Source organism: Pelodiscus sinensis, chromosome 1, assembly GCF_049634645.1.
Source record: "Pelodiscus sinensis isolate JC-2024 chromosome 1, ASM4963464v1, whole genome shotgun sequence".
Lineage (NCBI taxonomy): Eukaryota > Metazoa > Chordata > Testudines > Trionychidae > Pelodiscus > Pelodiscus sinensis.
The window spans coordinates 225,318,997-225,343,729 of record NC_134711.1 but is presented as its reverse complement, the minus strand read 5'-3'; the positions used below and the strand labels follow the sequence as shown (position 1 = coordinate 225,343,729).

The following is a 24,733-nucleotide window of genomic DNA, read 5'->3' as shown; positions in this document are numbered from 1 at the left end:
ACGCTCCTTCTTGCGCAAGAGCCTCTTCTGAAAAAAATGGTGGCTCATTAGGAATGCAAATGAGGCTCGGCGATATTCCACGCTTAGCCTCATTTGCATATTACTTGCACAAGAAGCTGCGAGTGTAGACATAGCCAGGGTGTGTGACATGGCTGGAGAGTTGTGAAAGAGGTTTGAAACAAGAAGAAATGCAGGCATGTGCACTCAGCCAGAGGGGGCACTCATGATAGGTGAATGCCCTCTCATTATAATTAATTTTTAAAATAAAGGGCTAAGGAATGAAAGACTAGGAGGAAAGGTAAAGACTAGCCCTTCTTTCAGGGTTAGCATTTCAGATTTAACTCCATCTGTAAGTATGCTCAGTCTTCCTCTGATGTTGGAAGCACTTTGGTACAGGATGGTGCTAAAACTTGGAGGAGTCTTGAAGGAGAAAATGGTAATTTTGAAAAAATCTCTGGCTCTGGTACTTCCTTACAGCATTTTTTAGAGAAAACAATTATTCCTAAATGCTTTAGGTCAATATGGTTTTTCTTGTATGCAGTGTTGTATGTAGCTCTCTCGGTCCCAGGATATTAGAGACCCAAGGTAAGAGAGAGAGGTGCTATTGGACCAACTGCTTGTGGTGAGAGAAACAAGCCTGAAGTTCTTTCAATAAAATATCTCACCCACTCTGTCTCTTCAGTAGTTTTCCTTGACCACTGTTAGCCTGTCTTGAATTGCATGTAAAGGTTTGCCAGCTCCAGAGATAGGCAAGTCCATCTGACTTGAAAGGGTTCTGCTTTCTAGAATATGAAAAGCAGCTTACACCACTTGAGACTGGCTAATAATTTAATTTTTAACAAAAGGAAATGCCCTAGAATAGCAGTGCTCACATGATGCTATCTGCTCTAACTGTTTTGGGAGCAGTTTGCCAGACTGTTACATGGTCTGTTGCTTGAAGTGCTCTCAGCAGGATGCTTGAACTTTTCATCTCAACTATTCAACAAAAGGGAACAGATGGATTGTATGACCTGTTCCAATTCCATCGCAGAAGTGGCAGGGCTGGCTAGCTTTAGAAATCTTACATTGTCTTGCCCCATGAAGGCATAGTCATTAATTTGATTCTTTTAGACACATCAACAATTTGTCTTAAGAAGGAGGTAGATACAGTCTATAAAATAAAGCAATCTAGACAATCTAAATGCTGCTATGCAGCTGGAACCTGTAATTCTACAATTAGCCCAACATTTAGTTGAACAGGTCACTTAAGGAAAAAGAAGAAAGGATTTTTATTCATACATAATTTTATGGGAAAGGAACAAACCAAAGCGTTAACAAAAAAATGAACGTTTTAAGCACACTGCTATTACAGTACATTTTAATAGTGGGCCACAAAATGCCAGTTTAAAAATAACATTTTCTAAACCTTTTTGAGACATGAAAGTATAACTTTACACCATTTTAAAGCATGCTTTCAGTAACTGAGCTTCTGTTTAGGAGGTAATAGATTTCAACTATTTGCTTTAATACGCCAGAGGTCACTAATATCTACTGATCTGGGAATAACAAAGCCTTCAGCAGTAAGTTAAAGCAAGTCTACACGAAAATGGGCCAAGTACTAAGCAAAGACAATTTTCCCTTTTCGCATTTCAGATGGGCCTATAGAGTATAAGCCACTTGCACAGCTTATACATTGTGCAATGCCTCACTGCACGTTCACATTACTCTACAAAAGAGAATGAATATAAATACATTTCTTCAGATGTAATAATCACCATTGGCTACATTTATAGTATTGCCATCCTCTTTCAGTGAAAACATTTGCAGTTTAAAACATCACACCTAACTGGCAATCAAAGCAGGCTCCAGGGATACTTCCCATCTCAATATGGAACCTTTTGGTTGCATAACACGTTCAATACCATTTCCTTGCCTCACTGAAAGTAATACTACTGTCTGCTCCATCTCTCACACAAAAACAGGCTTCGGCTTCCTTCATCTGATTTTTCAACAACCCTACTGAGGGAACCAGTTGTATTTTTATCAGAGAGACTAGTTAAGGGCTTGAGACATTTAGGTCTAGGACACAGAGAAGCTGGATTTTTTTCTCCTGTGATATGCTAGAAGATATACTAATAGTGATACTCAAGTTGTCCACAGCTAAGGGGCTAAAAACAACACTCACTGCTTCCCTATTTAAATACTGAATTATTCTAAACTATACCTATTGTATATTGCCAATGAGGAAGTTGTGCCGTTTTCCCTTTTTCCTGAAGTAAATCATTGCAGCTGGTCATAGTAACAAATCCCAGAAAAGTGTTGCATTCACACACCTGTACTCTTAGTACATACTGTTCCCTCTTATACAAAGCTTCAAGTTTTCTAGAAAGCAATTTAACACTGGACCTCCCAAAAATCAAACAGACATGCATATTCATACCTTTAAGTCTCAGAATAACTAGACTTTTCTATGGGTTTCTCTGCCTTTCCAAACCAAGCTAGAACTCCTTCCATCCTGAATTAGCTTGGTTCTGCTAGGTAACATTTTCACATACCTCTTCCCAGAAAGGTGCCACCACTGAATACGAGAGAATTGCAGCATGCTAATTCTACTTAGATTCAGTTTGTAGTTTTGTGAGAAGAGACTGACTGACTTTTCTCATTTCCCTAGTTTAGACATTTAAAAATCCACAGTCAGCATCTTCAATTAAAAAAAAAAAAGTCAAGGTTGGTTTCTTCAGATCTTAGTAAAACCACTTATAAACAGACATGTTAGTTCAATTCAGTAAGCATTCCCACCTCAAGTGATACTGTGGCCTGCAGTCTTCCTTGATCTGTCCATGGGGTTACAGCTGTATTTTTATTGAGACGGTAGTCATGCATTGTCTTCCAAAGGAAATACTAGTCGGGTGCCCCTGCTTGTAACTTCATTATCTCCCATTCCAAGATCACGTTCCAATGCTTCCTCTGAACTGCTTTTTGTTTTCCTGCCATCGAGGCTAGTGGTAGCAGTGCGGGAGCCAGAAGAGCCATTAGCAGTTATTGTTGTATCACCATATGTCAGAGTGAGGTCGCCGTCATTCAGAATAAAATCTGAATCCTCCTCTCTAAGTTGTTCCTGATTCTGAGAGAAAAAAGCATCCAATAACATTTGGTCGATAGTATCTTTTCATTCTCTTAAGATAGCTAAACAAAGGAATCTACACTTATGAGTCAATGCATACAAATTAACAGTCAAGATACTATAAAATCCTGAATTACTTTCACTCAACTTTAAGAATTTAGTAAGTAAAATCTAAAACTTTTAAACTAAGTGTTTAAATATCACGTTAGTGTTCCCTGTAAAGCTACCTCTAAAAGTAAGGGGTTTTAATTATAAAACCAGAGTCATGGAGCAAATATGGTTGGTTCTTAGCATTGAAAAGTCACTACAAAATAGAATTATAGAAGAAAGATGACAGCACAAGAACCTAAAAACCTAGGTTATTTTTATAGGCCAATATGTTAAATTATGACATGGGGTATACAATCGAAAGACAAAATCTGAGATTATGAAGAAGAATAAACAATAATAAAATCATTTACAAATATTAAGTTTTACAACATACATGTGATAGGCAAGTAAATACAAATGCAAATCTATCAAGTGACTTGTTAAATATTACACATGAATCAGTCATTGCCACAAAAGATGGAGATACTTGCTCTAGGCACTGTTGAGGACAGAGTGGTGATGAGGGCTGTGGGTGTAAGTAAACAGGGATGTGCAGACTGACATAAATTAACAAGTTACCACCAGATGCTGTTACATTCAAGAATTGTTAGACATTTAAGAATGAGGTGTGTCAGGCTATATCTCCACTTGCAATTGATCGAAAAAACTTTTGTCGTTCACTGTGATTAACCCCTCCCCCAACCACAAAAATTTTGCTGCAACAAGTGTAAGTGTGAATGTCTGCTGACAAAGCAAAAGCGTGTGTGTGTGCGCATGTGTGTGTGTGTTTAAAGACCAATGAGGGCACTCCCTACAAATTAAGCCAGTACAGCCTACTTGAGCACAAGGTAAATTAATTCAACTGATATTAAAACAAATTGACAACAGATAATCATGAGAGCAGCACCAAAAAACATTCTTTTTGACTGTCATAAATCTTTTAAGAAATTGATTCACAAGAGGCTATGCATACACACAGTCATCATGGGATGAGATGCAATAAACTGCTAGGGAAAACAGAGCAGGATTAATGGCTTGCTTTCAATGCAGCAAAATGGGGCGAGGGACCACAAAGTTCTGTGTTAAAACCAATGTTCTGTATGATATCGGAAAAGGAGGAATTCTCGAGCTGGCCAGAAAACAGTACTCCTTCCCTACCCCAAAGTGAACATTTTAACATGACCAAATTCTGGCCCTCCCTTAAATTTCTGTAGAAAATTGGCATTTTGCTGAAACATTTCAAATCAAATGGTGCTGTGGTGTCTCACGGCACTTGTCATTCAGAGGTCTTATACTCCCATTCCCCTCTATGGGTTTGTCTCTGACAGACATTATTTCCCATGAGACACCGTAGCCAGGGATACCTGTGATGCACCTCCTATCACTAAGAAGAGAGAAAGCAGTGCATTCAAGGAACCGCTATGCCTCATGGAAGCTGTAGTTCAAGTGTCTCATGCTCCCCATCTCCACTATAGGCTAGGCTGGCTGGTCAGACTACATCTCTCATCAGGTACCATCTTCTCCAGTTCTGGTAATGGGAGATGGTGTGGCGGAAAAATAATGGGCTGCAGTACATCACGTGTAAGGATAAATTTCATCACTGAAATCTCAGATTCCATGACTTTAAACAAATCTGTGTGACTCTGGGTTTCAGCCTCATGGTGAGGCTCAAGTTGGCAGTCCCCTAGCTACCTCCCCTGACAGGTTCCGAGGCTCTGTGAATTTTTGTTTATTGTCTGTGACCAGTCCATGATTTTTACTAAAAATAACGGATAAATCCTAGCCTTCCTCATGTGAGGTGTAGTCCAGCGAGAGAGCTCTGAATGGAGAGGAGTGCAGGAACCTCGGATTCCTGCACTAGGGCTCCATTTTTAATTGAAATACCCTGGTTTTTGATGTTTTACTGAAATACTAACATTTTTCAAACCCATAAACCGGGACTCCCTGGTCCGACAACATCCTACCAGGCCACAGATGTTCCAGGATCAGAGTCTCAGAGCACTGTGGGGGCTGGAGGCATAGTTCCCAGTTAGGTGTGCACCTGTGTGGCCATGCACAGAAAATTCTCTGCCCGCCCATCTCCTTTGCAGAGATGCACAGCAGCACTCACTTTCCTACTGGAAGGTGAGTGGCATGGCAGGCAGCTGGAACTGGGGCTGCCGTGGTGGACCACGTTACTTAAAATATCACCATGGGCGGCCTCTGCTCCAGTCCCGGCATGCAGTCCTGTTCCAAGAGTGGCTGTGGCTGTGGGGGCTTCTGGGACTGGGACTGCGGTACAGGCAGTCCCCGAGTTACGCGGATCTAACTTACGTCGGATCCGCAGTTACGAACGGGGCCCTCCCTCTCCCTGGTCTCCAGCAGACCAGGGAGAGGAAGCAAAGCGGCGGAACACGCGGGCAGCAGACAGCCCAGACGCTCTTGGCTGTCCGCTGCCCGCGTGCTCCGCGGCTTTGCACTGCTTTGCCCCCCCCGTCCCCCTGGTCTGCAGACCAGGGGGACAGGGAGCAAAGCAGAGCAAAGCCGCGGAGCATGCAGGCAGCTGACAGCCACAGGGCGTCTGGGCTGCCCGCTGCCCCCGTGCTCCGCGGCTTTGCTCCAGAAGCCTGTGGTACAGCAGCTGGGGCGCTGCCGGAGGTCCCGTAGCGCCGCTCTGGGCGCTACTGGACCAACCCAGCAGCACCCCAGCTGCTCTGCCCCAGGCGTCCTGAGTCAGCCACTGCTGGTCAGTTTCAGCAGCGGCTGAATCAGGACGCCTGGGGCAGAGCCGCTTGGGTGCTGCTGGGTTGGTCCAGTAGCGCCGAGGAGCGGCGGCGCTACTGGACCAACCCAAAAGCACCCCAGCTGCTCTGCCCAAGGCGTCCCCAAGTCAGCCGCTGCTGAAACTGACCAGGGGCTGACTACAGGAATCCCCTGCCCAGGGCTTCCTGGAATCAGCCGCTGATCAGTTTCAGCAGCAGCTGACTTGGGGATGCCTGGGGTTCTTAAGTTGAATCTGTATGCAAGTCAGAACTGGCGTCCAGATTCAGCCGCTGTTGAAACTGATCAGTTTCAGCAGCGGCTGAATCTGGACGCCAGTTCTGACTTACATACAGATTCAACTTAAGAACAAACCTACAGTCCCTATCTTGTACGTAACCCGGGGACTGCCTGTACTGAAAATAGCACCATGGCCTCAGCTTCAGCCCCTGCAAACTGCTTTCCACATTGAAAGTAGAAAGGAAAGGGGCAGGGGGATAACTAAGGGGAAGGTGGGGGCGAGGAGGGGAAGGGGCTTGTGCTGAGGAGAGAGGAGGCGGCCAGGGCGGAAGAAGAAAGGGCACTAAGGGGCAGGATGGAGGACAGATGAATGCCAGGGGGGACAGAGGAGACAATGGGGAAAGGGCAGGAGGGGGGAAGGGAGGGAAGCTGTCAGTGGAGTTGGGAGGGGAAGGGGACAGGGTGATGCTGGGAAAGGAGAGGGGAATGGCAATGGGGGCAAGAGAGAGGAAGAGGAGAGGGGAGGAGTGGGTGCCAGGAGAAGAGGGGTTGAAAGGAGGGGTGGGCATGAGTAAGGCAGGGGATGGAGCAAGTAATGTGCGAGACACAGAGGGGCATGAGGAGAACTGGGGCAGAAGGTAGTGAGGGGGCAGGCAACAGGGAAAAAGAGAGAAAAGGAGGGCAGGGGCAGTGAGGGAAGGAGGCGGCACCAGGAAGTGCAGGATTAAGGGAAGGTGCAGGTGCCAGAGAACTGGGGCGGGGGTGAAGCAAAAGGACAGACTCGTGGAGGGGAGGGACAGGAACCAGAGGAAAGAGGCAGGACAGGTGGGTAGACAGAGGGAGGTGTTAGGAGAGGGGATGGGGAGGGATAGCTACAGATGATCAGAGTGGGGCTAGAGGAGGAGTGGACACAGGGGAAGAGAAGGGCAGGTGCAGGGGTCAGGGAGGAAGGAGAGGGGAACAGGTCCCCAAAGGGCTGAGAGGAGTGAAAAGGGCAGGAGCCAGGACAGCAGAGGAGGGTGAGGGGTAGGAGGGCAGAGGGCACTAGGGGGAGAAGATGGGGCAAGGGGAGGGTGGGAGACATGGCAGCAGAGGGAAAAGGGAGAGGTTTATAAGTAAGGTATTATTAACTTGGGTGCCACCATGGCACACATCTGCACAAGCACACAAACTCAACAGTGGTGCACAAAACTCACTTCTCTCATGGGTGGAAAACCTTAGAGGGAACATTGGCCGGGACCTGTTTGGGGGTCCGGCAGGGAACTGCTCCGGTGGCCTGGGTCGCATGGTGGAGGAATTACTCCAGAGGCCATGGGGGGCCGCATGGTGCTAGTTGCACCAGCAGCCAAGGGGCTGCTCCAGCTGGTTGCAGGGGACTCTCCAGGGGCCAGCTCCAGCCCTTTCCTAGGGCTGGAGCTGTGACCTGGGGGCCCATACCAGCTGCTCAACTGCTCCCTGGGCAGGCTGTGTGGCATCTGCCCTAAGCTGGAGGCGGGTTGTGATGCGGCCGCTCCTGGGGCTGGGGACCCTGCATCTCTTTCCTCACCTCCTGCACCCCTTTCACCCCCCCCGTGCCTCACTCCCTGAAAACCCTGGGCACTGGCAGCAGCTTCCCTCTGCCCAGGCAGAGACTCTTAACCAGCCCCACAAGGAGCAGCCTGGGGCAGTCCTTGCCCTGCACACAGGCCGCCTCGGGAGCAGCGCTCCCGGGGGGCAGGGCACATCTCACCTCCCCATGAGGTGGGAGGGATGCTACCTGGGAGCAGGACTTGGGGTCTCTGTGCTGGGAGAGCCACTGGTGGGTGCCACAAGGGCACACATCCCAACAAGCGCACGTGATCCCATTGTCGGCGCACAAGACAAAACTCATTCCGCTCTGGGATGGAAAACCTTAGCGGGAACACTGGTTGGGGGTGGCTGGGAGCTTGGTGCAATGTACGGGGGCGGGCAGGGAGCCCCACCCAATGCAGGTAGAGCAACATTACCCGGTGCGGCCCAGCAGGGCTGCGCAAGGTAGCCAGGCAGCCTGGCTCACAGCTAAGCTGAGTTGGGGTGGAGGAAGCTGAGACAGCCAGCGCCCAGCCCAGCTGCTCTGGGGGGCCTCAAGAAGGGGGCAGGAAGTCCAGTGCACAACTCAGCTGGGCTGCCATGGGAGCCGGAAAGCCCAGTGTGGCAGCAGGGCAGGAGGTGGGGCCACCAGCAGGAGGCCAGAAATGAACTTTCCTGATCTGGCAAAATCCCTACTCCGGGACTAGTCCGGTCCCAAGGGTGTCAGGCCAGGGAAGTCCAACTGTATAGAGCTTTCATCTTCCCCTGAAGCATCCAATGTTGACCACTGCTGGAGACAGACTAGGTGGGCCATGTGTCTGATCCTGCATGGCAGTTCCTGCATTGCTGTTGGCTTCCAGTGATATGATTTTGCCAGCTGATCAGATTTAGGACAAGAAAAGGAGTTTTCACCACTTATTTAAGAAGCACAAGTAGCTCTGTGGCACCTTAGAGACTAACCAATATATACAGAATCAGGAGCTTTCATAGGCAAAACCCATTTCATCCGATGAACTGGGATATTTCAGAAGCACAGCCTTCTATAACCCACCTCTGCCACTAGCATTTGCAACTAACAGACTATTTATTTATTTTTTCCTGAACAATCCAGGCTTCTATGAAAGTTGCTTCACAAACGATGAAACTTGTTTCCATAGAACATGTACTCTAACAACTACATTTAATATGTAACTCCATGACTGCACATTCCCAAGGAGAAAGGAGGTGTGAATGAACCTACTGTGCTTCAGAAGCGTCCCAGGCAACATGAAGAATTCTTTTGAGAACGACAGGAAATGTATCCAAGTGGATCCCTGCGGACTTGAAATTCTTCCAAGAATAACCCTACATTGGCCTCTACAATCCCTTACCATCTGCGAAGGGAGCAGTTTGAATTTATTCAAAAAATACATATTTTACTTTACTGTTAACTCATTCAATGTGTCACTCACTTTCACATACGCTCTTCTGCCCTGATCTATTCACGTAACACTTCAATGCAGTCACTTCAGTGAACTGCACTGGGAACAAGTCCGGCTAAGGAGTCAAGTTTTACCCTATCACAACCCTGGGGAAAAGAACACCAGGGTTACCAGTTGTTAAAATATTAGAACCTATTCAAGATCACTAGTTACACAGGCTATCATCTCTGCTATCTACTAGAAAAGAACTGGGAGCGTAAAAGATATGTACATGGCAAGCTTTACAAGGTTTCTGTATCTATTGCTGCAGTTAAATTGTAAAAAAACAACGCAAGTCCTGTGGCAATTTAAACACTAACAATTTTTGCTGATGTAGACTAATGTCTCCCCGCTTCCCTCTAAAATTAGTTTAATTGTATCTATTACCACCACTTCTTACCAGAATAAACAGTACGTGTAATTTAAACGACAGTTTTCAACTTGTACTACTTGATCTTGTTAGTTAAAGCATAAAAACCTGTGCTACCTTATATCGGGTGGGGAATGCCCTCTGCTTGAAAAGATTTGTATTAAATAATCAAGTAAAATTCTGTATACCATTACAGACCAAATACACGCAAGACTAGTATAAAAACAAGCCAATAAACATCATTACGTGAGTGGGGAAGAAACTTAGATTTTCTGCTTTATTTTATTCCCGTTTGTCAACATTTCAAGGAAAAAAGACTTTCCAAATTTTAACATTTGAAATATTTTGTCTGGGTATAGTAAAAACCTATTGCCAGGTTTTCACTACCCAGAAAAATAACTTAGTTCCCTGTGCTAGTTTTATACCAGCAATGCCCCTGAGCACATCCTGGCATCAAAAGTATTGAGTGTCCAATCAAGCAAGCTATTACCAGAAAACCTTTGATAAAATGTAGCTTCATTAGGATGAGCAGGCAATAGTACACACCTTTGTTTCCAAATAGACACAGAAAGATTTGATAGGATAAGCTAGTTTAAAGTAAAAGCACATATTATAAGCTTCTATTCAGATATTTTTAAAGAGACTTAAAAGGCAAAGACCAGTGTTACTCTGACTAGTTTATTTTCTAAAAGAATTGCCTTCAGTGCAGGAGGTCTGACCAAGTTCTCCTAAAATTACAGTTTATTCCATTACTCCCACTTGTTAGTAAACCTCTGCATTTGAGGAAGTCAAGATTAAAATTTCTGTATGGGCTTTCCAGAAACACTTAGCCTTGGCTTGCCTCTCTTTCCCTGGAGTCAATGGGAGAACTTCTGTGGGAGCAGAGTTACACCAATGCAGACTGCTTTTTGAATAATATCTCACTCTACCTAAACCAGGTATGCTGACTCAGCATCTCACACAGAAACCACGTGAGTGGTAAGAAGGACAATAAATATCTAAGTTGGAAGCCATTTTGTGCATTCTACATACAAAGGGGGTTGCCATCCAGGGACTGTCTTTCTTTTCATTTAATTAAAAAGCATCTGGTGCACAAGGGGAAGTATCTGCAATGTGAAACTGGTGAGGTAATTTTACAACCAGTCCGTATGGAAACTACAGAAAGGGGTGGCTGCCCACGACCTTAGAGAAGGAGCACCAACAAAAAGGTGGAAGGTTAAAGCTATGTGCTTGTGCACGGTTTTCGCACCACAACCTGAAGATCCTCATCTCCCTAGAGAAAGGCCTACATGAGATCTCAGAACTGGAGATCAGTTTAATAAGTAGCTTTACTTCCCCTTGTGGTACTAAGTTTTTGGCTGAGTTAGTAATGCATTTTTAGGTAAGTCATTTATTCTTTAATCCTCTCAACTACATTCAATTAAGTGTGCTAAACTAAGGGCCTATGCATTACAGGATGATCTGTTTGATCCACAACAGACAGGACTGTGCTTCCACTGAATCTCCTGCACCTGGTAGGAAAGGGAGAAAAATGTCCCCTGGTTTGAAGTGAATGATCATCTGGACAGCTTACATTGCTGTCGCAGAACTACATGCATCAACTGAAAGCTGCAGCATAAGGATATGCCTGGAATGACTCGGGCATTCAGAGATCTGGGAGAGACACCAGTGACTAAAGCCTACGGATTTTGGTTTTTTTTCCCCCTCCTAAATTGGAATTTAGAAACACACTAAGGCTACAATTATACCACCCAGTACTGCAGCGAAAAGCACACCACATCCACATGGCTGTGCATAATAATGTGTGTCAGTGAAAGGTTCTGGCAGAGGGAAGCCAGTGGAGAAAGGCTGAACCTATCACTGCTAAGAGAGCTTTTTCCTGTTGCTGCCAATGCGGGGAAAGGCTCCAGCATCAAGAAGGTGTCCGGGCCTTTCCTCACTGCTATCTGGGGAAGGGCTCTGGCAGGGGACACTAAGCAGCTAAAAATAGCAGTGTATATGAGGAAGCATGACTTGGGCATGTAAAGAGTGGTTGGAAGTATGTACTGGAGTGCGTACCCAGGCCCTTCAGGAGTGCTTTTACTCACCTACACCGGGGTGGCCAACCCGTTAAACTAAGAGAGCCAAAATAGTGGCAGAAAAAATGTGAAGAGCCGCACCAGAATTGTTGAGAAAAACAAACAAACAAACAAATCACACTGCCCCTTTAAAAACCACAGGTTAGGTTTTTTGGCCACATCAGGCTCCAGCCACCTGATGCCATCTTGCTGTGCCAGACGGTTCCCCTGCAACCGGCAAGCACAGGGAGCCAGGGCCCTTTTGTAGGGGCGCATGGACGGCTTCGTGAGCCACAGGGGAGGCTTTGCAAGCCGCACGTTCAGGGGTGAAGAGCCACATGTGGCGTGAGCCACGGGTTGGCCACCCCTGACCTACACTGTGTCTCATGGTCTACCTGTGTGAAGGAGGCTACATGGGCATGTACACTACATGCCACCAAAGAAACAAGCCATGTAGAAATAGTGCAACAGAAAAAGGACTGAAAGATTGAGCGTCTCTCAGTATTGCTTTTTCTAGTACAAGAGTTACATGACTGGCCAATTTGGCTTATAGATTAAAAGTTAGTTCCTCTTGAGAATTATGGATATACAAACAGCATGATTAGGGTAATGCCCCAAGAGAAAACCAAAAAACTGTACTGATCCAATTAAAATGGTAAGTACCTGCTACAGCAGTACATTTGAAAGTTTAAATTATGTAAGAGCAAGAATAGAAAATAAAGCTAGACTGCAGAGCTAAATGAAATCCAAGATCTACACATGCCACTATTTAGATCGTTAGTGAATGGATAAAAGGTAAAGCTGAACTACAGTAATCTTTGAAATCCTGAAAGAACAGCTGCTTGGACTGCTTACAGTGTACTAATTGGTTTGATGGAAGCCTTCCATTCTAAAACCTATTTTAAGATTCCCAATGGCATGCCTTAGATGGGAACAAGGCCACTTTTAATACTTATTGACAGACAGCAATTAGCATCATGGGAGTTCACAAACTTTTTAAGATCTGAAGTCTGACTTTACAGTATGTGAAGAGATGTTGGAAGAAAGTTTTTCAAAACTTCTGGTGGAGCGTTGTAGTTCTTTACTAGATACAGCAGAGTTCTTAAGAGTCTACCTCAAAAGTGCATATAACAGCACACACATTTAGACACCAGGGAGCCTGAAAGTTTGAATTTGGTCATATTTAATATAGTAAGGATCCATTTAGAAATGGTTTGAGTGTATGAGTTTGATTGTTGCAGAACTCCAGTAGAAGAGGCTGGCTGTTTTAAAAGTTATGAAAACATTGTTTTAAAAGCAGCATACTGACCTTTTGGCCAATCAATCTATAATAATTTATTAACAATTCATGAATTATTTATAAACAGAACCTTAATAAAGTGTCGGACTGAGGAGAAATATTTTTTACCCAGTTCTCCAGACTGCCTGCTTAAGGTAGATCATTTGACCCTAAGAAATGCTACAATGCAACCCCAAAGATAACGAACCAAAATCTTGCCTTTGTCTTAATAATTTTGTAGTTAAAACCAGAAGGGACACTTAAGGGATTAAACAGTAAATAGGTTGTTGATTGATCTTCATAGTCTCCTATTATCAGGAAACGTAAATACTATTTGTGTATGAATTGACAGTATCATAGACTCAGCTGGCATACATAAGTTTGGTGCCATTGAAGTCATTGGAGTCTTCTGGTTCATACCAGAAGATATTGCCCTATACATTGGGTCTCAAGCCTTTTGTTGTCATAATTTAGCACAAAGCAGCCCTTGCAACATCTTTGTTAGTTATGTAATTTGTCCTGTAAAGGAAACTTTGTAGTGGAAGGTAGAAAAAGGAAGTTAATACTTTTCCCTTATACTTACATCATAAACCTGTGGAGTAGTCAAACAACGGGCTAGTAGTCCGCAGCAACTTGGAAGGGTTGTAGTTAGCGGAGGGCCACTATGGGTGAGAATGGGCTTTAAGTAACTTTTAAAAAACATTAAGGAAAACAGATGTGCTTGAAAACCACTGCAAAAACAATACATATTAATATTAACAATCCAGTCATTAATGCATAGCCAGTTCAAATACTCTGTATATACAGACTGCATTGATCTGGTAGTTTGGGTGTGTGTGTGTGGGGGGGGGGGGGGAGCATTTTAAGAAACCTCATACCAAAGTGGAAAAAGATTTTCCCCTATACTGATTTTTCCCCCCATGAGCCTGTTGCAATCCCGTTTCCACTCCCACATTCTCCTAGTAGAGGGCTGTGGCTCTTGTGATGAGGAAAGGGAGAATATTGCCATCAAGCTGGTGGAACCTTCAGATATTCATGGCAATGAAACGGGAGGGATGGATCTTGCAACCCAAGCAAAATGTGTGATTTTTCCACAGCATCTCGTATTTTAGGCACCTGGACCCAAAAGGGGGTCACAAGCCTATGCCACCCTTCCTCCTGTGCTGCCTGAAGCAGGGGTGCTAGGAGATTGGTGGCTGCTGCCTGGGAGTCCATCTCTCACGACAGTGCTGCCCTCTAGCAGCTGCAGAGAGCTAAGTGTGGCATGTTATTGTCACCCTTACTTCTTGACAGCTGCTGGTGGGCAACGCTGCCTTCAGAGCTGGGGCCCTGGCCAGCAGCTATTGCTCTTCCTTCAGAGCTGGGGTAGGAGAGACCAGGGAAGATCCTATTTACTGGTCCATGTCACAATTTCCATGGCTGCAAATTTCATAGAATTATAGAATACTAGAACTGGAAGAGACCTTGAGAGATCATCAAGTCCAGTCTCCTGCATCGCGGCAGACTAAGCACGGTCTGTATCATCCTTGACAGGTGTCTGTCTAACCTGCTCTTAAATATCTCCAGTGATGGAGATTCCACAACACCCCTAGGCAATTTATTCCAGTGTTTGACCACCCTGACAGGAAGTTTCTCCTAATGTCCAACCTAAACCTCCCTTGCTGCAATTTAAGCCCATTGCTTCTTGTCCTATCCCCCGAGGCCAAGGAGAACAATTTTTCCCCTCCTCCTTGTAACACCATTTTAGATACTTGAAAATTCCTATCATGTCCCCCTCTCAGTCTTCTCTTTTCCAAACTAAACAAGTCCAATTCTTTCAGTCTTCCCTCACAGATCAATTTGAAAGACTCCTTCGTGTATTCTACTGATGGGTCACGATAGGGATCATCACTTCAAGGAGAAGAATCTCCTTTTCACTTGTAGAATAGTAATAGAGATGTAGCCGTGTTAGTCTGGTCTTGCTGAAACAAAACAGCAAGACGAGACTAACACGGCTACATCTCTATTACTATTCTACATGCAAGGCACTACAGCTAGCTGTTTGGAATGGAAATCCATCAACCATATGAAAAAATGTGCACAGATCCAAACAGACATCATCTTTCTATCCAAGTGCAAAAAGATGGATATCGTACCCAAAGGACTAAAAGTGAATGCTGCATAGTCCTGTCTTTTCTTTTCACTTGTGAAACACTTGAATAACATTTCATTCACTGAGAGAGCTATCTTGAGACTACTTTAAGCTTGGGATTCAGAGGTGACAGGCTTTGAAATGAACCCAGTGTATTAAACTCCAATAAGCAATGAAATACTGGTACTGAACTGTATACCTCAGAAACCTATTGCCCCCTACCCTCAATCATCAGTGCTGAAGGACACATTTTTATCTGTACTCCATGTGGAATTTTTAAAAAGCCCAATAACAACATAAATCCTAAATCTGGATTCCAACGTTTCATCATCACAAAGCGTGCCAAGAGTTTTTCACAGCCTGCTAGTCACTACTGAGCAAACAAGTGCATTAAAAACCAATCTCTTACATTCAAAATTCAACTTTACTAGAGGGAATGAAGTTGCTTTAAGTTAATGCTTTTCCTTCTCTTGCACCTGCTGGGGATTGTGCTTGTGCCAGGATTAGACAAGAGGAAATAAACACTGCCAGTCAACCCTAAAGTTTACAAAGGCGCATCCATAAAGAGAGAGAGAGAGAGAGAGAGAGAGAGAGAGAGGGTAGTTTAGTCAGCTCTGCTTCCTTCTTAAAAGGCAATTACTCACTACTACATCCTCTGATTCATTTCCCAGCTCTCTTCACACAGTGAGTCTTACAAAAGAATGTTGGGTAGCAGTATTAGCAAAGTAGTTGGCCTAAAAATTGACCTACTGATACTTGGACAGTGGCTCTAACCACTTGAAAAAGTTCTCTCTTTAGAATTACAAACATTGACAAGGATTTCAACCAGTGGGGCCGACAGCCGGGGCAAGGGTGTGTGGGTATGGGTGTGGCAGGACAACTCCTCACCCCAGAAGGGGTGGAGCCTTGGGTGGAAGGGACAGGGCCAGAGGCAGCCAGGCCTTGGTGCTGCCCAGACTGCAAGCCTCTCCCCTGACCTTCAAAGCTGCGAGGAGCCGTGCATTGATGCTCTGGTGGCAATTCAAAGGGGCCTGGGGCAACTCCCCTCCCCCATCCCCATCGGCAGGCCTGATTTCAGCAAACCAGCATACGTGATTCTTTAGATTATGTCTACATAGCAACGTGTGCCCAGGCTTGAGCCTAAGGACTGGTCTACACTAAACCCCACATTGATCTAACCTACGTGACTTCAGCTTTGCAAATAGTGTAGCTGAAGTGAACGTACTTACCACGGTGCCATCCATGTGGTAAGGTCAACCGGGGCCACTCTCCCATCACTCCGGCTACTCTTCTCATCCTGGTAGAGTACCAGCATCAATGGGAAGGCACTCAGGGGTCGAAGTATCGCATCTAAGCGGACACTGCAGTGTCCATCCACCGTGTAGTGAAGACAAGCCTAACCCGCCTTGCGTCCACATGCCAACTGTGCTAGCGTTGCTTGAATCTAGGGTTTAGGACACTGCAGGTCTGGAGGGTCTGAGCCCATATTTAACTGAGACAGAGGGTATGAGCTCTATTGCTCTCTATGTGTATGTGGTCTCTGCTTGTTGGAGAACTTCAAAATCACACATGGATCTTATCTTCTCCCAAAAGGGAAGTGCCATTATCCCTGGTTCTGCAGGTCAGGAACTGAGGCAGATTCTAAGTGACTCGCCCAAGGTCAGACAAGGAATTTGTGGCAGAGCAGGAACTGAACCCAGGTGTCTGCCACCCAGCTATCCTGGCTATTTCTTAATGTATCTGGGCACTGGGTCATCATCCCCCCTTTGCTTTTAAGCAGGACCTCACACAGCAAGTGAAATTATTTTTAAGTATATAAAGTGCCCAGAGTACCTATCACAGGAACTGCAAAAGGAGGAGAGGCAGTAGACCTATATGCCCAACTGCGAGCCATCCCTTTTATATAGAAAAAAAGCAAGATGGCATAAATAGCACAGTGAAGGGTGCTTTAGAAAGGCATGTAATAAACATATGTATCAAATTCTGCTTCTGGTACACACAAGGAATGTTGGGTTGCCCATGTTGGAGGGCAGGAGTTGACTCATGAAATTTCAAGTGCCTCAGTATAAACTCTCCACATTGGACGTGACCCAAGAACAGGGATAGCTGTCAAGAAGCCTAAGCCAAGGCTTTCCAACCTGAGTGCCTAGAGTCAGGCTCTTAAGTCCATATCTGGGCTCCTAAATAAGCGGCCTGATGTTTCAAAAGTCTTGGGCTCCCACTGGCTACTGTGGAAGCTGCTGCATCCTCTAACTGTGCATGTGCCTCCCTCCTTCCCTGAGCACTGACTTCTTCTGCTTGGACAGAGCGTTAGGGTAGCCAGGGACTTTTTCCACAGGGTGGATGTGTTAGATGGAACTTCAGTGTCCTAGACATCTCATATCATCTACTGGATATCCCCTAAGGGCTCCATCAAATGAAGCGGTGTGGCTATTCAAAGCAAAGTAACTGAGCTGGACACCATAGGTTCAAGAAGATCTTGACAGCTAGTTTGTTTTTTGGGCTCTAGCAAAAAGGAGGATTGTTTTGTGAAATGGATCACTGTCTTTCTGGATCTAGAACATTTGAACCGTTTTGCTGTCATTGCTCTTGATGCTGAATTCCTTTTCTCTCCCCAAGCAAGTGTAAAATATCTCATGTCATAATGAAGGAAATTAACTGCACATTCATGTGCATAAAACCTATCCTGACCCCCTACTGAATGACATGTATAAAATCCCATCTTCAAAACCTTAAATCCAGAGAGTAATTCATTGGAAAGAAATGGAACATTACATGAACGTCCATATCTTGATGCTAAGCACTGCTTGTTAAAAGGATACTTGTGATCAAAGCTATACCATAGCCTGAAGAGCCAAGCACTTTCCTGCTTTGTCCGGTTTCCCCTTTCAGAATCTGGACCATCCTGAGAATGAAAGGACAAAAGGTACTTTGTTATTTCTGGAAACACAAACACATACTTCCACCCAAAAATTCCACTCAAGTGACAGGATGAGTGCAATCCCCATTCAAATGAGTTACACTACACTTCTATAGCACTGGGGAGAGAGAGGAATCATTAAAAAAAAGTCTCAGAGAGGTAGCTGTGTTAGTTGGTAACATTAAAACTAACGATGAGTCCTGTGTCATCTTAGGGTATGTCTACACTACAACATTAATTCGAACTAACTTAGTTCGAATTAGTTAATTCGAACTAAGCTAATTTGAACTAACGGATCCAGACTAAAAAACTAGTTCGAATTAGCGTTTTGCTAATTCGAACTAGCATGTCCACATTAAGTGGACCCTGAACCGGGCTTAAGGATGGCCGGAAGCAGTGCCGGCAGGGCATCAGAGGAGGACTTAGAGCGTGGAGATGCTGTCTCAGGCTAGCCGAGGGCTGTGCTTAAAGGGACCCGACCTCCACCCCGGACAGACAGTTCTCAGGGGTTCCCCGCTTGCAAAGCAGTCCTGGCTTGGATTGCCCGGACTACCCACACTGGGCACATCACACCACTCGGCCATCAGCCCGGCTGCACTTGCCGCAGGCTGCCATCTGGGGAGAGGGGGCAATTGGGGGGCTGCAGGAGAGCTTCCACCCCCAGAAGCCCGCAGAGCCAGCCCAGTCCTCCCCATCGGGTGCTCGTGCCCCATTCCTCCCTCACCTCCTTCCACTTACCCTTCCCTAGCCCCTCTTCTTGATGTACAAAATAAAGATAACGTGTCTTCCAAAATGGAATCTGTCTTTATTGAACAAAACTGGGGGAGACTGGGAAAAGGAGGTGGGAGAGGGGAAGAGAGAGAGTGGGAGAGGGGAGGGCAACTAAAATGATCAGGGGTTGGGAAACAGGTCCCATATGAAGAGAGGCTAAAGAGACTGGGACTTTTCAGCTTAGAAAAGAGGAGACGGAGGGGGGACAGGATAGAGGTCTCTAAAAGCAGGAGTTGGGTGGAGAGGGTGCATACAGAAAAGTTCTTCATTAGTTCCCATAAAGAAGGACTAGCGGACACCAAAGGAAAGGAATGGGTAGCAGGCTTCAAACTAGTAACAGAAAGTTCTTCTTCCCAAAGCAAAGAGTCAACCTGTGGAACTCCTTGCTGCAGGAGGCTGTGAAGGCTAAAACTAGAACAGAGTTTAAAGGGAAGTGAGATCAAGTCATGGAGGTTGGGTCCATGGAGTGGTATTAGCCAGGGGGTAGGAGTGGTGTCCCTGCTCAAGTTTTGTGGAAGGCTGGAGAGGGATGGCACGAGACAAATGGCTTGGTCACTGTCTTCGGTCCATCCCCTCCAGGGTCCCTAGGGTTGGCTGCTGGCGGGAGACAGGCTACTGGGCGAGATGGACCTTTGGTCTGACCCAGGACGGCCATTGTAAGCTCAGGGCTCAGGGTCGGGGGTCTCAGTGGACCCCCTTGATTCTCTTGCACACCTGCTCCTGGGTGGCCAGGCTGGCAGCTCTCCTGCCCTAGACGGCCACTTTCCTGTGCCTAGTGCGGAGATTGTGAACGAGGTCCACGATGTCTGCACTAGCCCAGGCAGGTGCCCGCCTCTTGCGGTCCCGGGCAAGCTCCCAGGAGCCGCCAGCCTGGTCTCGGGAAGAGGGGGAGGGCTGGGGGGCATCGGGTAGGTGGCTCGATCTGTGCCAGGTGCAGGGTCTGGTGGCTGGGTGCTGGCAGGCTTGCACCTGGCACGGGCACCGTAGCCAGCCCGTGCCCCTTTAAGGGGTCTGGGGCCGGGAGGGGGGCAGACGAGTTTCCCTGGTGTTGGCCAGAGTGGCCACCAGGGAAACCTGGGGAGGGCTAGCCTCCCACTAGTTCAAATTAAGGGGCTACACACCCCTTAATTCGAATTAGCTAGTTCAAACTAGGCTTAATCCTCATAAAATGAGGTTTTCCTAGTTCGAACTAAGCGCGCCGCTAGTTCGAATTAAGTTCGAACTAGCGGAGCGCTAGTGTAGCGCCTATCAAAGTTAATTCGAACGAACGTCTGTTCGTTCGAATTAGCGCTGTAGTGTAGACATACCCTTAGAGACTACCAAATTACATATGTAATTATCATGAGTTTTTGTGGGCAAAACCCACTTATCTGATTTTAGATACATATTTGTTTGACTCTAAGGGGCCACGGGACTTCTCAACTGGTTTTTAAAAAAGAGGGTCTGAAAAAATGCCCAATCATATCAGTGAAGGAGCATTCCACCTGGTTCAGCACAGAAGCGGTCTGCTGCATATCCTGGGCCCATGCACTGGTGTGAAATTCGTCCTTAATTACTTTAATGATAAAAAACACTCCTTGTCCTAAGACTAGTTAAATGACTGATGACTCACCGCGTATCTTTGGGGAAGAGTCACTTCACTTCTTGTGACTCAGCTGATGCAGCTGAAGCATTGGGTGAAACTCTAAAGCTAAAAACTTGATGCTGCCTCAGAGAGCTAACCCTTCCAGGATAAACATGCTTAAACATTAGGCCCAACGGTTTGAACATTTTTGTGGAATAAAATGGACTGGAATGTTTGAAGATTTGTTCCTATTCATCTTGACTTTGGATTCCTTTACTCTGGATTTATAAGCTATCTTTGCCTTAAGACTCTTGTTTCATGGCCAGAACAAGAGGCTTTACCACACCTGATGAATTTCAGAAATAAAATTATGCTCTGTCCGTGAGCAAACAGAACAAATATGCTTCTCAGTTAATCCACGTATGCTTGATAAGCCATGTTTGGGCAAGGCTTTGAAGGATTTGATAAATGCTAAATCAGATGTAGTCTCAGAAGCATTAAACAGGGGCAGTGTTGGGGAGGTGCCCTGTGGGAGCTAAAGACATTCCAAAATTTGCTCCCATCCCCCCATCTCCTTAGTAACCCTCCCAGCGCTAAGGTCTAACTGTGCAGACACATCTCTGCTGCTGGTGGTGGTGGCAGTGCTGCCTTCAGAGCTGGACACCCAGCATGCAGCAGCAGTGCATAAATAAGGCCAAGTGGGAGGCAGGATGCATCACCCAATGGAGGTGGAAGGCACAAGGCTCTCCATAGTGGCCTGGGCTGACCTGTTTCAGTACAGGCTCCTGGGTCACACCCTCCATGGTCATGGCTTCCTGACAGATCTGCTGGTGCCACAGCCAAGTTCCTCCAGCTGAGCAGCTGTTACAGCCTGCGAGCAGCTGAAGGATGGAGGGGAGCTGAGAAGCAGAGGCAACCTTGCGGCCAAGCAGGAGGAGGAGACAGGGGTGTGCCATGGCCTCCAGCACCATGGCACTAGCCATCACAGCAACAGACCCCAACTGCCTGGCTCCAGCTTCTGCCCTCTGACATGGCCAGGGGGGTAAGGCACAGCCCCCTATTCTGTCTAGTCCACCTCAGGCTTCCCACTGGGAAGAGGCTGGGCCCACCCCTGATATTAAATAGAATCTTTTTAATGCATGTAATAAACATATGGGTCCAATTCTGCTTCGTGTACACACATGGAATTGACATCTCTGGAGAAACATTAAACACAAGGTTGCCCATGTTTAATGCCATAGCAGCAGCACAAGCAATTGACATCTCTGGAGAAACAATACTGAAACCACTCTACCACCTCCATGTGCTTCCAATCTAGAAAAGGTGGTGGCATCCTCACAGAAAGCTAGACTTTTAAACCAACAGCTTATTGGTCCCCTCCCAAATGATAAATCTATTCTTGATCTTGGGCCTGTAAAATAAGGGGAGAAATGCCATGGGAACTATAGCTAATGGTTTTTCTTTAAAGATACAATACACACAGCCATAAAAACAGGTCAAATAAATGCTTTACGTTTGTGTGGGACAGAACGTAGAGTTAACACCTAGTTTCCTCTACTTTTCTTGTTTTTTTCCCCCTCTAATGACTCCTGCTGCAAGCAGTTTCTCAGATGCGGATCAGTATAGCCTGAGCTGGCTAAGAACTTTACATCATTGCACTTCCATCTACTCTTGGGTCTTATCCTGATTTCACCGTCTTCCTTAGGACTGGTTAAAGCATTCAGAGACCAGCAAAGGCAGAAAGAGAGACTTCTGTTGCAGGACTGGGTCTATTTTGAGACCTTTCAGACACAAAAAGGTCAAATTCAATCTTTGTATCACCTAAATCCCATAGTCTTAAAACATTTCATACAACGACTTCAATGGACTTATATGATTTGAACTAATACCTACAAGGAGCCCAACACTGACATGTAGTTTAGTTTCTGCAAAAACTAAAGATGCTCCCTCAACAAGTTCTTTTTAATTGTCTTTTGCTTGCAACAGGACACAACACAACAGAAGATAAAGCTAACAAAAACTTCACTCCAAGAGCAGTCTGTCTGATGTTTGTGTATAGACAGTTTAACTATTAGCATTCTGCTCTCTGAATTTTACGGAGCTGAGATACTAGATTTCTACCAGGAGCATGCACAGGGCTCTATTACTGTTTTCTGTTGTGCACTTTGTTTTTCCCCTTTAACAGCTCAAATAAAGCAGATGACTTTGTACGAGGCAGTTGTCAATCAAGAAGCTACAGAGGTCAGTTGATCAAACAGTTTACTCCCATTTTGAATCCTCACTGCAAGCGGCAGTCTAAAGGCTGATCTTTCGCTAAAGAAAGCCTTTTCCGATAGATCCTGTATACCTCTTTTTACGAGGCATAAGGGATCTATCGGAAAAGGCTTTCTTTAGCGAAAGATCAGCCTCTAGACTGCCGCTTTTCTCTCCCTCTTCCCTGCAACACTTTGGCTCCGCGCCGCCCTTGCATCCCGCAACCTGCTCCCCCAATCCCTGCCCCCCCAGCTCTGTACTGCCCGTTCCCTGCACTGCCCCTAGACCATGATCCCTCTGCCCCTCCCGTTCCCTGCGTCCCATTCCCCGTGCCTCCACCGCATCCTTCTCCTGCTGATCCCTGCCCCCCCAGCTCTGTGCTGCCCATTCCCTGCACTGCCCCTACACCCCGATCCCTCTGCCCTTCCATTCCCTGCGTTCCATTCTCCGTGCCTACCCTGCACCCTGTTCCCCCCGATCCTTGCGTCCCTCTGGCTCTGTGCTTCCCGTTCCCCGCGCCACCCCCGTATTCCCTCACTGTTCCCTGCACCCCTCTGGCTCTGTGCTGTCCCTGCACCCTGCTCCCCCTGTGGATCAGGAGTGAAGGGTGCTTGCCCATAGGGAGGGGCTGGACAGGGCGGGGAAAAGCTGCTGTGACCCAGCAGCGAGCGAAAGGGGGAGTTCACTTGAAGCGCTTTTGCCTTTATGGGAAAAAAACAAATGAAAATGCTATTTGCTATTTATAGGGCTAAAATGCCGGGACAAAAATGAAAACAAAAAAATAAAACATTGCAAAATGCAAACGTGTAAAAGAACAAAAAAGGGGAGGGCAGCCAAAAAATGTTTTGCTTGGGGCAGCAAAAAACTTAGAGCTGGCCCTGGGGGAGGGGAAGGGGCTAGGCTGGGCCGTGGGGAGGGGAGGGGAAAATATGGGGAAAGGGCTTGTGCTGAGGGAAGAGGAGGGGAGGAGGTCAGGAGAAGAAGAGGAGGAAAGGGGACGGCACCAAGGGACAGGGGTGCAGGACAGGCAAATGCCAGGGGGCCAAGTGGAGACAATGAGGAAAAGGGCAGGAGGGGAGGTGTCAGTGGGAGGGGGGACAGGGTGATGCTGGGAGAGGAGAGGGTAGAGGGCACTGGAGGCTAGGGGGGGAAGGGAAGGTGCTGGGAGAAGAACTGAAAGAAGGGGTAGGCATGAGGAAGGCGGGGATAGAGCAAGGCATCTGTGAGGGCACAGGGACATGAGGGGAAAAGGGGCAGAGAGTGGTGAGGGGGTGGATATCAGGGAAAAAGAGGGCAAAGAGGGCAGAGGCAGTGAGGGAAGGGGGAGACATCAGGAGGGTGCAGGTGCCAGGGGATTCTGGGGGTGAAGCAGAAGGGCAGACACCTGCAAGGGAGGGAACAGCACCAGAGGAGAGAGTGGCAGGGCAGGTGTATAGAGGGCGGTGTTAGGAGAGGGGATGAGGAGGGGTAGCTCAAATGATCAGAGTGGGGCTACTGGAGGAGTGGGCACGGGGGGGAAGAGAGAAGGGCTGGAGGAGGGGGGCAGGTCTCAGAAAGGCTGAGGACAGTGAGAAGGGCAGGAGTCAGGACAGCAGAGGAGGGTGAGGGGTTGGGGGGCGGCAGGCACCAGGGGAGCTTATAGAGCAAAGGGAGGAGACATGGCAGTAGAGAGAAAAGGTAGAGGTTTATAAGATATTTATTAATAACTTGGGTGATATTTATTAATAACTTATTAGTAATCACTGTTCTTATTCTTATTAGGAATTTATACCATTTAAAAAATACTTTTTGTGGGGGAGAGTGGCAAGTCCCTTTTTTGTCTGGCGAGCAGGGTTTTCTGTAATTTGTCGGCCCCTGCCCATAGTGATGAGCACAAGGTAACTTTAAGTTTGCGCCTGCAGGGTCTACGTGGACCTGATGGTGTGCGACATGTTGGTACCTTTTAGAAATCACCTCCCCCCCCTATTTTCATTGATGCTCCGTGTAGATGAGACCAAAGATCAAATTTGATACTTTGACTGCAGCTACTTTACATAGTTAAAAGTGCAGTATTTGGTAACAGTCACTGAATGGAAGTCATGCGGACTACTCTCTATCCACAGCTCCTAAAAAGGACTGGTTAGAACATTTAAAGAAGAATGCAGGAATGCCCACTGGAAAAGTAAAAAGCAAGCCATTAGACAGCGTGCAAAAAACCTCACAGATCTG

At 46.4% G+C, this 24,733-nt stretch overlaps 1 protein-coding gene across 2 annotated transcripts in view; it reads right to left on the bottom strand.

Annotated features, from left to right (window-relative positions):
• Window positions 1-814: 814 nt before the first annotated feature.
• SLC9A7 (solute carrier family 9 member A7) overlaps window positions 815-24,733 on the bottom strand; it is a 124,007-nt gene continuing 100,088 nt past the window's right edge. For both annotated transcript variants that reach the window (XM_075916197.1, XM_075916189.1), the window contains 3 exons: window positions 17,840-17,922; window positions 13,470-13,575; window positions 815-3,103 (listed from right to left, as the gene is read on the bottom strand). In XM_075916197.1, coding sequence (XP_075772312.1) covers window positions 2,855-3,103; window positions 13,470-13,575; window positions 17,840-17,922 — 438 coding nt within the window. In that variant the 3' untranslated portion in view covers window positions 815-2,854. The remainder of the gene's footprint in view (window positions 3,104-13,469; window positions 13,576-17,839; window positions 17,923-24,733) is intronic.